This window comes from Lynx canadensis, chromosome E2 (assembly GCF_007474595.2).
Source record: "Lynx canadensis isolate LIC74 chromosome E2, mLynCan4.pri.v2, whole genome shotgun sequence".
NCBI classification, from domain to species: domain Eukaryota; kingdom Metazoa; phylum Chordata; class Mammalia; order Carnivora; family Felidae; genus Lynx; species Lynx canadensis.
Window position 1 is genome coordinate 43,409,837 of NC_044317.1, and position 11,052 is coordinate 43,420,888.

General features: G+C 59.7%; 1 protein-coding gene across 2 annotated transcripts; it reads left to right on the plus strand.

Moving 5' to 3' along the window:
- Positions 1 to 1,149: 1,149 nt before the first annotated feature.
- SCN1B (sodium voltage-gated channel beta subunit 1) lies at positions 1,150 to 9,870 on the plus strand. 2 transcript variants are annotated; one of them, XM_030298672.1, is made up of 6 exons: positions 1,150 to 1,275; positions 3,010 to 3,176; positions 3,966 to 4,206; positions 8,592 to 8,733; positions 9,071 to 9,147; positions 9,230 to 9,870. In XM_030298672.1, exons 1-5 carry the CDS (start codon positions 1,236 to 1,238, stop codon positions 9,135 to 9,137), a joined length of 657 nt encoding a protein of 218 aa, XP_030154532.1. In that variant the 5' UTR covers positions 1,150 to 1,235; the 3' UTR covers positions 9,138 to 9,147; positions 9,230 to 9,870. The 2 variants fall into 2 exon arrangements, with proteins under 2 accessions (XP_030154532.1, XP_030154531.1); XM_030298671.1 differs by having other exon boundaries at positions 1,151 to 1,275; positions 9,071 to 9,142.
- Positions 9,871 to 11,052: the final 1,182 nt, after the last annotated feature.

Here is an 11,052-nt window from a genome sequence, read left to right on the forward strand (position 1 = left end):
TAAAGGAAGACAAAAATGTCAGGTAGTGCCAACTGCGGTCAAGTAAGGGACAGGGGAGGCAGTTTCCTGGGAATGGACAGAAGACCTGAGGAAGGTGACATTGGAGCCAGGAGCTGCTGGAGAAGAGGGAGTGAGCCTTTTGGTTGCCAGGGGGAAGAGCAGAGGCAGAGCAGGCAGAGAGGGAAGAGCAAAGAGGGCAAAGGCCCTGAGGCAGGAATAAGTTTGCAGTGTTGGGAACAGCAGCAGGGGCCTGGGGGGGGGGGGGACTGAGCCGCGGGAGGCGCAGGTGGGTGAATGACATCAGAGACCAAGTTACCCCCTGAAACAGGTACCCCCAAACCCCCAGAGAAGCCTCTGTGGTGTAGATCCGGCATGGTCCTCCCTCCCTCCCTCCTGCTTGGGTGGAGTCTGAAGTATTCTCGTGGCCCTAGCATGACACCCCCCCACCTCACGCCCACTTGGGTTCCTGCACAGTGACCCCCTCAGGTCCAGATGCCAAGGATCTGAGAGGGAGGTCACTTGGAGGTCCCAGCCAAGTCCCCCTCCATCCCAGGAGGATGACCTCCATAAATTGAAGTCGGAAGCCTTGCCCCTCAAACGCCCTCTAAGTCCTCCTGGGACTCTGTGGGTGACCTTTTCCAGACTCCGAAGCTGGGGGTCCCCAGCGTCGGGAAGGGTAGGGGACACCCAGGCCATCCGCCCATGCCCAGAAGCCGCGGTCCCTGCGCCACCGGGAGAGGCCGGTGCGGCGGGCGCCTCCCGGGCCGCTGCGGCAAAGGCTGGGCGGCCGCGCCCTCCCCCCGCGGTGATTCATCCCGCCCCCTCCCGCTCCCTCCTCCCTCCCCAGGCCGCCGCCGCCGCCGCCGCCGCCGCTGCAGTGCGCAGGAGACCGCGGCCCGCGCCTCAGCGCGCCCGAGCCGGAGCCGGGCCGGGGTCGGTGCACCTGGCGAATGCGCCCGGCCGCGCGCGCCAGCGCAGGAGCCCGAGGAGCGGCCGCCGCCCGCGCGGCGGGGATGCCCGGACGCCGGGCCCCGGGGCTGGGCCCCCGGCGGTAACCGGAGCGGGGGGGCCGCGCCCCCCCTCCGCCCCCCCCCCGCCCTTGCCGGTCCCAGAGCCGCAGCTGCTGCGCCCGCGCGCTCCCGGGGACATTCTAACCGCCGCCCGGGCCCGCTGCCTCTTGCCCCGCTATTAATACCGGCGGCCCGGGAGGGGGGCGCAGCGCGCGCAGCGCAGCCATGGGGACACTGCTGGCCTTGGTGGTCGGCGCGGCGCTGGGTGAGTGCGCGGTGGCTTGGGCGGGGGGGGGGGGGGCGGCGGAGGGCACAGCCCGGGCAGCGGCCCGGCGGCGGTGTTCGCGCGCGGGACCCGGGACGGCGGGGCGAGGGCCGCCCCCGGCCCATTCCCCGGCGCGGCTAAGTCCGCTTCCGAAGTTGTGAGCGCGGAGCGCCGGGCGCGGGGCGGGGGAGGGCGGTGGAGGTGCGGGTGGGCGAGAGAGGGCGGGGGCCGGGCTGGCACAGCTCGGCGGCTGCGGGCGCCCAGCCGGGGGCGAGGAAACGCGGAGTCAGCTGCTCTCGGAGCCCCGCAGGCTGCAATGTGACACCCACAGCCGCGGGAGGGGGTGGGGGAAGGCGGCGCCCGGAGACTGGGACGGGGGAGACCGAGACACAGGGAGAGATGGGGACGGAAGGAAAGGCGCGAGAGACACAGCCACTCGGAGTACTCGGGCTTGCTCCGCGGAGACTGGGGATCGGGAGTAAGGGGGGAGACGGAGACCGAGAGGGATGTAGAGGGTGCCAGAGAGAGGCCGAGAAGCGAGTTAGAAATCGGAGCGCTAGAGAGAGAAACTTGAGAGAGGCAGGGCCAGACGGAGACACAGGTAGACACAGGAAGAGACAGGGTGTAAAAGAGGCAGGGAAAGGTGGAGAGACCGACCGGAAGAGGCTGTCTGAGTCTGGAAAGAGGACACAAAGGGGTGGGCCCTCCAGAGAGACTCCCTAAGAGATATAAAGTAGGGGAGACAGACACAGAGGTGCGTAAGGAGTTGGAGAGAGACTGAAGAGAAGGAGGACAAGAAGTTCCCAGGATTCCTAGACGAAGACACTCAGGGGGAAAACAAACGAACAAACAACAGAACACCCAGAGCTTAGAGGTGGAGGGGCATAGCATTCGCTGATGAGTGTTGGGCCTTGGGAAGGGGGTGGCAGGTAAGAATGTGGAGGAGGCACCCAAAGGGACTGGAATCCAGTGCGGACGCAAAGTCCCTGAGGCTGCAAAGAGCTCAGTGAGTTTTGAGAAGCTGACAGGAGGTGGGACAGGAGTCGGGAGGTGAGCAGCCTTGGGGGCAGAGGGGCCAGGAGACCGAAGTTGGGTAGGGAGTGGATGACACCAGAACTTGGGGACCTGGGGAACAGGGCTGGAGTGCAGGTCGGCCTTGCTTCCAGTGCCCACCTAGCCCCCCCAGGCCTTGCCTTCTCCTGGCCCACTGTCTGGGGCTGACTGGTTTTGCAGAGCAGTAATGGTAGAAAAGACTCTGCCACCTTGAACTTCTAACCCATCTGGAATTCTAGTCCCACCACCTAAATGCTGCAGCACCCTGGGCAAGTGGATTTCTTAAGAAGGGCTACTTGGGTGGCTACTTGGGTAGAGAGCAAAGACTCGAAGTTCCTGACCATAGTGACAGCCCTATTTTGCTAAGGGGTGGGGGGGGGAGCTTCCTGTGTGGCAGGCCCCCTGCTGGGGCCTTACCTAACTCACGGAATCTGCCCAGCAACGCCCAGAAGCAGAGACGATGGTTTCCCTCCCCTCACAGAGGGAAACTGAGGCCACAGATTCTGAGAGACTCGCCAAGGGGACACGGCAAGTGGCAGGGCCAGGCTTAGTGTCTGGGTCTGTCCATTCATAATGTTATTGAGGGGAAACAGATGGTCTCCGAGAGCCAACAACCAGTGAGCCTGGCACTGCCTAGGGTGATGGGTGGCCCTGCGCGACCTGAGCCTGCTGTCCCCGCAGTGTCCTCAGCCTGGGGGGGCTGTGTGGAGGTGGACTCGGAGACGGAGGCCGTGTACGGGATGACCTTCAAAATCCTGTGCATCTCCTGCAAGCGCCGCAGCGAGACCACCGCCGAGACCTTCACCGAGTGGACCTTCCGCCAGAAGGGCACGGAGGAGTTTGTCAAGGTGTGTGGGCGCACGGCTGCGGGAGGGTGGGCATTTGTGTGGGGGTTGGTGGCAGGCAGGGGCCAGGGGCCAGGAGGGGGTAGCTTGTCTGTTTTCAATAACGTGCCACTATCGATGGCCTGGATTCGAACTCCGGCTCCCCCAGTGACCAGCTGGTGACCTTGGGCAAGGCCCTGAGCTTCTCCGAGCCTCAGTTCCCTCTTCTGGAAAGATGGGGGGGTGATGGTCTCTAGCTCCGAGGTGTGTGTGAGGGTCCACGTGGCTGTTGCTCCTGGGACATGGGTGGCACAGAGTGAGTGTTGTTGGAACTATTTAGTGCCAGCAAGAATGTCTCAGGCAGTCATTATGGAAGACAAGCAGAACTTTTTTGGCCTCCTTTGTGTTACACGTATTTTGAATTACAAACGAGGGGGGCGCCTGCTGGAGAGCTGGGGTCTGCAGCAGCTGAGATGGGACCCCTCTGTCCCTGCCTGAGGAGTGTGCCTGGTGGCCGGGAAGAACTTTAGAGAATGAAAGCCAGGAAGGAAAGCGGAAGGGGGGGTGGGGGGTACTCCAGAGGACGCCTGAGGAATATGTGTGTGAGTGTGCGTGTGTGTGCGTGTCAGCTCCAGGGACACACTCGGCGTTGGGGGCGGGCCGGGGCCTGATCCTAGCCTCCCCTGCGCCCTCCCTGCCTGAGGTCACGGTGCCCCCGTGTGTGTCCACTGACTGTCTGAGTGTCAGAGCAAGGGACAGAATAGTCTGGGTAGGGGGCCGGGCGCAGGCAGTGACCGGCCCTGCCGCCCCCAGATCCTGCGCTATGAGAACGAGGTGCTGCAGCTGGAGGAGGACGAGCGTTTCGAGGGCCGCGTGGTGTGGAACGGCAGCCGGGGCACCAAGGACCTGCAGGACCTGTCCATCTTCATCACCAACGTCACCTACAACCACTCGGGCGACTACGAGTGCCACGTCTACCGGCTGCTCTTCTTTGAGAACTACGAGCACAACACCAGCGTCGTCAAAAAGATCCACCTTGAGGTGGTGGACAAAGGTGAGTCAGACCCTGCCTCCCCCCCTCACCCCTGTTGCCCACTGGCAGCCAGATGGCGGGACAGATGGCAGGTAGGGGACAGACTGGCTCCACGCCTGGGCCAGGCAAACGCCCACGGCGGTGGGGGGAGCCGCACCTCCTTCCCCAGCTCCGGCTTCCATTTCCGTTCAACCCCAGGCAAGGGCCACAGCAGGCCTCTCCTCTGGACGTTCTGGGTGCCAAACTCTGCCACCTGTGCTGTGGGGCCTCCGGCAGGTGCCTTCCCCTCTCTGAGGAAGGGTTGTCCTGTAGGATGCAGGTCGATAATGGTATCCACCTCCCAGGGCATTGTCTGAACTGTTCTATGGGGAGGTGTGCTGGGTGTCAGCTGCCCCCGTGCCTGGCCCGCAGCGGGGCCTCAGCAGTGGGGATGACGGTGGAGGTTCTGACTGTCGGAGAGCCTCAGCCCCTCCTCCCTTTGTGACCGTGAGGGAAGAGATAAGACTGTGTCCCTTGGAGCAGAGCTCCTTAAATTCTGCTGTGTGCGTGGACCTGCTGGGAGTCTTGCTAATGTGCAGACTCCGACCCAGCAGGCCTGGGGCGGGGGCTCAGGCCACATGTCTAACGAGCTCTCAGCAAAGCCGACGCTGCAGGTCTGGGGCCACACTGAACAGCAAGGATGCAAGGTGTTTTTGAACATTTCATCATTTTGGCTCCAGCTGCCTTGGATCCCTTCTCTGAACCATCTTCTGATGGGTGCAAACTGGAATTTTCCAGGGCACAGTGGCCCATTGGCTTAGAGTCAGGAAGATATCCCAGAACTTGAGCCACCCGAGAGCCATGGCAAGTACGCCCCGTGGGGCCCACGGCGCATGCGCATGGTCACGGACCGTGCATCGTCCTTCCTTTTCCCCCAGGGGGGTGCCAGCCTCAGAGCCTACGTGCGGTCCCTCATCGAACCCTCCCACCCACCCTCCTGGCTAGGGGCTCTTACTACCCCCCACTTTACAGATGGGAAACCCCGGGCTCAGGGAGGTAAGACTATGTGGCCGAGATCACAGAGCTGGGACCCGGATTTGAACCCAACCAAGCGTGTGTGACTGCCGTTTCTGTTCTTGGCATGATTCACTATACTCTGCTGTCAGCCAGAGCCTGTGGGTTTCTTTTGATAATTAGCATTTTTACGCTTGTTATCAAAGTGATCCCGCAGGATTCAACACAGGAGACGTGTCGGAGCTACTCGCTGGTGTAGGTCACGATGCTGGGTGGGTGGCCACCCACGGATGTAGAAGATGGAGCCCCGCCCGAGGGAGTGGCTGTAGCAAGAACGCCCCCAAACACCGTAGCTGAACAAAATCTGTGTCAGTCTTGTCTCCTGAATCGGCCCCGAGGCCAGGGGTCAGGAGGGCAGGGAGGCTCCATGATACCGTTCAGGCAGCCGGGTTTCTTCCATCCTGTGGCTTGGCCCTTGCTCGGGATGCTGTCCTCACCTGCGAGGGGGAGGCAGGGGTCAGGCGCGCCCACGTCCCAGCAGAGCCTCTTTTAAACATTATCTTACCATATTCTCCTCCCCACCAGAGCCGGTGTTCTTAACAATTATCATAGGCAGAGCTATGTTGTTTTCCCAGAGTCTGTGGTTTCTTCATTATCCAACATGCTCTAGTGTTTTTTATCCACCGTATTAAAGCATTTTGTATTACTGTATACTATACTCTTTAACATTACCAAACATACAACAATGTTTTCGTCATAATCCATCATACAAGAGTATTTTTAACATTACCCACCATGCTGTAGTACTTTAAATTAATCATATTGTAGTATTTTAAAATTTTACTCGTTATGCTATACTATAGTCAGCATTACCCAGCATACTGTAGTATTTTTAAGATTACTCATCCGACCACAGTATGTCTTTCATTACCCATTATATTGCATTGTTAGTATTGCTGGCCATACCATATTTTTTCTTTTTTAATTTTTAAAAATTTTTTAAAGTTTATTTATTGAGAGAGAGAGAGCGTGTAAGGGAGGGGCAAAGAGAGAGGGAGAGAGAGGATCCCAAGCAGGCTCCACACCATCAGTGCAGAGCCCAATGCAGGGCTCGAACTCACAAACCTCGAGATCATAACCTGAGCTAAAATCAGGAGTCGGAGGCTCAACCGACTGGGCCACCCAGGCACCTACCATATTCTTTTTTTGTTATAATCCACAATCGTACTGCATTCTCAACATGACCCATCAGCCAATACTGCCTCCTGGTAATAACCCCAAGGAGGGTTTTCCAAGGAGTCATTTCCAGAGGAGGGCCGGTGGGTGCTGGTGGTGGGACCTTTGCCGAGCTGACAGAGCTGCAGGAGACCAGAGAAGCACCCGGGAGTCCCCCACCAGGAGTGGAGCCAGCAAACAGGGACCAGAGGGCTAATTCTATTTTGGATATACCCAGCACGGGTGGAGAATGTCTTGAGGTAGAGCAGCGTCTGAGGCGACGGAGAAACCCGGCATGCACAGATGCGGGCGGGGGCCTCAGATCCGGGGGCTTCTATTGGGGGCAGGCAGGTGAAGCTTTTAGAAGACTTGGGGGGTTTTGAAGAAATCAGAGTTCTCCCCAGGCAAGGTGCCTATTACCCTCTGCCCCAGTTCCTCATCTGTGAAGTGGGGGAACCACAGTCCTACCTCCTGGGATGTCTATACGGCTTGATGGGAACTGCGCTTGATCTACAGCAGCCTTTACCAAGTCTTTCTTCGGCTGTAGTAGTTCCCAGGGCAGGTAAGAGCCCAGACCCTGGAGCTGCTAACGCTTGGGGTTGAATCCTGGCTCCGAGTCCAATCCTGGCTGTGCCTCCTTGCCCAGCACCGTCCACTTTCTGAGCCTCAGTGTCCTTGTCTGGAAAATGGGTTACAGAGCCGTGCCTGTCACTGTCCTAATCTGATTGGGAGGGCAGGAGACACCAGATTACCTAAATCCCTTTGGGCACTGAGTTCCAGGAGCAGGGATGAGAACCCGATGGTGTAAGCTTTATCCAACATATATCCAACTCAGTGTGCTTCCTGAGGTCAGCTGACATGGGAAGCCAGAACTCTCTCTATCCTTAGGGTGTTTCAAAGACTCAGAGAGATGCCCAGATAAGGAACTTAGCACAGAGCCTGGCTGAAAGTGTGCATTCACCATATGAGATACACTCGTATCTTTTGAATGAATGAATGAATGAATGAACGAAAGGACCAACGAACGAATGATGTGTGGAACCCTTTCCCCAGCTCCTTCCGGCAGAGAGGCAGGGGAGAAGCATCCGGTCCGCACCCTCCCTCACTCTGGCCCAGAAAGCATCGGTGCCATCTGCACCGGTTGGAGCAGCAGAAAGTGCCCACGGACAGGGGAGGAAAGACCATGTGAGGACAGGGGGGAAATGAGGTCCCGGCCATCAGGAAGGAAAGGCCCGGGGATACGGACTGGACACCCGTGAAATCCGGCCGATGACGCCACAGTGGCCTCCACCTCTAGTTCCCTGGCTGAACGCATCCCCCTCATAGTTTAAATTTAGGCTCAATGAAAGGAAGCTGGCAATGGCAAGAGGCAGTGCCGTGGAAAGGATAGAAGGTTTCCGGAAAATGTCAGTGAATAGCCAACATTTAGGCAGTGCTGACTGGGAGCACATCCAAGCGTGTGCTTGGATTTTAAGCGTGTGCTTAATACAGATATTAACTTGTTTTCTCTTCCCAGCCACCCTGAGAGAAGGCATGAGTCTCATCATCTCCGTTTCACAGAGGGGGAAATGAGGCCCAGAGAGGCGGAGTCATTTACCTAAGGTCACACAGCTAATAAGAGGCAGAGGCAGGATCTGAACCCTGGCAGTCTGCCCCCAGAGCCCCCACTCTTAACACTAATAATAGTATTAATAATAGTAAGCATTTATTGAATGCTATCTATAGGTTAAGCACTGTTCTAAGGATTTTTGAAGCGGACTTATTTTTACAGCACTCCCAAGAAGGAGCTATTGTCATTATCAGCTTCTCACAGATGGAGAAACTCACACCCAGAGAGGATGAGTCACTTGCCCAAGGTTACACAGCTGGCAAGTGGCAGAGCCGGGACTTGAACCCGAGCCTCCTGGTTGCAAAGCCACGGCTCTTGGGCACCTACGGTCACCTGAATGACACAGGTGCCCCCTCAAGCCACACAGGGAGGCAGGGTGAGGGGGACCTCAAGGCCCACCTGAGGCTGGTTATTAAGAATCACGGTAACGATGATGACTCTAGGGAAGCTGCATGGTCCTATTTGCAGACCAGGCCCAGAGAGGCCAAGCCACTTGCTCAGGCTCACACAGCAGGCTTGAGGCGCCTCAGGCTGTCATGCCTCCTGAGCCTAGCCTTGACTGCCACCTAACCCTGCCTGGCACTCGCAGCCAACAGAGACATGGCATCCATCGTGTCGGAGATCATGATGTATGTGCTCATCGTGGTGTTGACCATATGGCTCGTGGCAGAGATGGTTTATTGCTACAAGAAGATCGCCGCGGCCACGGAGGCTGCTGCACAAGAGAATGCGTGAGTGGGGTCGGTAGGGAGGGGGGTCAGGCGACCCAGACCAGGGCTTCCCCGAGAGGGATGTTAGTTGTCAGAGATGGATAAGGTCAGGTCCCAGCCCCTTCCCCTCCCAGGACCCAGGAGTCTGGACCCCCAGACTCCTCTTCCCTCAGACTCAGGACTCCGGGCCCCAGCCTGGACTTCTTGTGGATCCTGGGAGCCCAGCCTGCAGTCTCCTCCTCTCTCTAGCTCCAGAACCCTGTACACCTGGGGCGGAGACCCCAACCCGCCTCAGTTTCCTGGGGGTGGGCCAGACTGATGATGGGGGTCGCTGTACATCTGGCCTTTGCCCCCACAGCTCGGAATACCTGGCCATCACCTCAGAAAGCAAAGAGAACTGTACGGGCGTCCAGGTGGCCGAATAGCCCTGGTAAGGTAGGTGGGTGGGCAGGGACCGCAGCGCCCGGGAGGGTGTAGCCCACTAGGTCCCTGATACCTGTCTCTCCCTCACCTTTAGGCCCTGGGCTCCACCTCAAGGAAGAGCCAGCCCTAAATGGGGAACATCTGGGCACAGCCTGCCCCCAGTGGGGGTTGGCCATTCCCGGGCCTCCACGAGCCTCAGAGTCCTGCCAACGGAGCCGCCAGGGTGGGAGGGGGCAGGGGGCTTGGCTCACACCCCCAATCCAGCCTACTTCCTCCTGCTCCATTGCCCACCCACGCCATGCATGATGGGTAAAGCAATACTGCCGCTGCCCCCACCCCTGCTTCTGCTGCCTGTTTGGGAGGGGGGGCGGTGAGGTGGGGGCAGCGGCTCCGCACCCCTCCTCCTTGCTGATTTGCACACACTGGCCGCTTCAGATGCACACTACTGGGGCCCAGCCCCTCCCTGCCCCAGCCCCCACCCGGTGGGGGGTCGTGATGGGCTGGCACGGTTTGGGGCAGGGGGTTCTGGGGCCCACCCCGACCCCCAGCAACATTTCCCCTCCTTCCTCTGGCTGGACCTGGGGTCCCCTCTCCCTGTGATGCACTCTTGCCCCCGGCCCAACCCTGCCCTCTCTCACCAGCCTTGGATCGTGGCCACTTAGAAAGGGGCCCGTTCAGCCTCGTCTCTCTTCACACAAGTAGTTTTGTTCATGAAATAAAGATTCTTGGACTTGATTCATAGTCTTTCTCGTGAGCCCCATCACCCTCTACACCCCTCAAATCCCAAAGCCTCAGTTCTCCTGGGGAGCCGCCCTCCCGGGCAGGCAGTGGGACCTCTCTGCGCATGTTCAGGGGTAAGGATGAGGAAGGAGCAGGTGGGTGGGTCTCGCCCTCCCCGGGGACAGCCACTTAGTACTTGACTAGTTGGGGTTGGGGGGTCACTAGCTCAGTGGGGACCGTGAGTGGTATGGGAGGGTGGGGGAGGGCAGAGGGGAGCCATGGGTAGGGCAGGGGGCAGCAGGGCAGGGAAGGTGCTCTGGAGAGAAGAGAGGGAATGCAGCCGTCTCTTCCCAGCAGTGTGGGTCTCTGCTGTGATGGGAGCTGGGGAGAGGGAGAGGGAGATGAGGGGCTGGGCAGCAGCGGGGCCCCGCCAGCACGACCCCCTGTGAGAGGCTGTGGCTCTGAGTGGAGCCAGTGTGTGGGGCGAGCAGCTGTGGTCTGTGTTTGGGTGCATGGCTGTCCACAAGCAGGTGTCTGATGGTGACCCTTGTGTGTCTGGGTGTTTATCTAGCCCTGGGGTCTGACGTGGATCGCTCTTGGCTGCTGGCGGGACAGTGTGTATCTGCCTGTGGACACTTCCGGCCACTTGGCCTGGGCCTCAGCACTCAGTGCTGCCTTTTCCGGGCCAAGCCCCCCATCCCCCCTGTGTAGGACTTCCAGGCTCCAGAGGTCACTGCTGCAGGCAGCAGGGAAGCTGCCAAAGCAAACCAGCCCCCGTGACTTGTAGGAAGGCAGCTGGGGGGAGGGGGCCGGGGCCAGGGCTGGGGCAGGGACCCGGACTGCCTTGTTCAGGAGCTGCACATGGGGGGCAGGAAATGGCAGGGGCAGTGGCAGGCTTGGGGCTGGGCAGGAGGTGCTAGAGGAAGCAGGGGAGGACAGGGAGGGAGTTAGGCCTGAGCTGGGGCAAGGTGGGGGGGGGGCGGGTAGGGCGGGGGCTGGGCCAGAGGCAGGGGCAGAGGCAGGGGCAGGGTGGGCTTGGGGCAGCCGGGGCCCTCTGTCTGGTTGCCTCCAGTTCAAAGGCCCGTCCTTCAATCCTTGCGGGCACCCCCTCAGCCCCACCCCCCATCCCCGGCCTGCTCTGTCTGTCTGCCCAACCCCCCCCCCCTTCCATGTCCCCTCAGACTGGCACACCTGGGC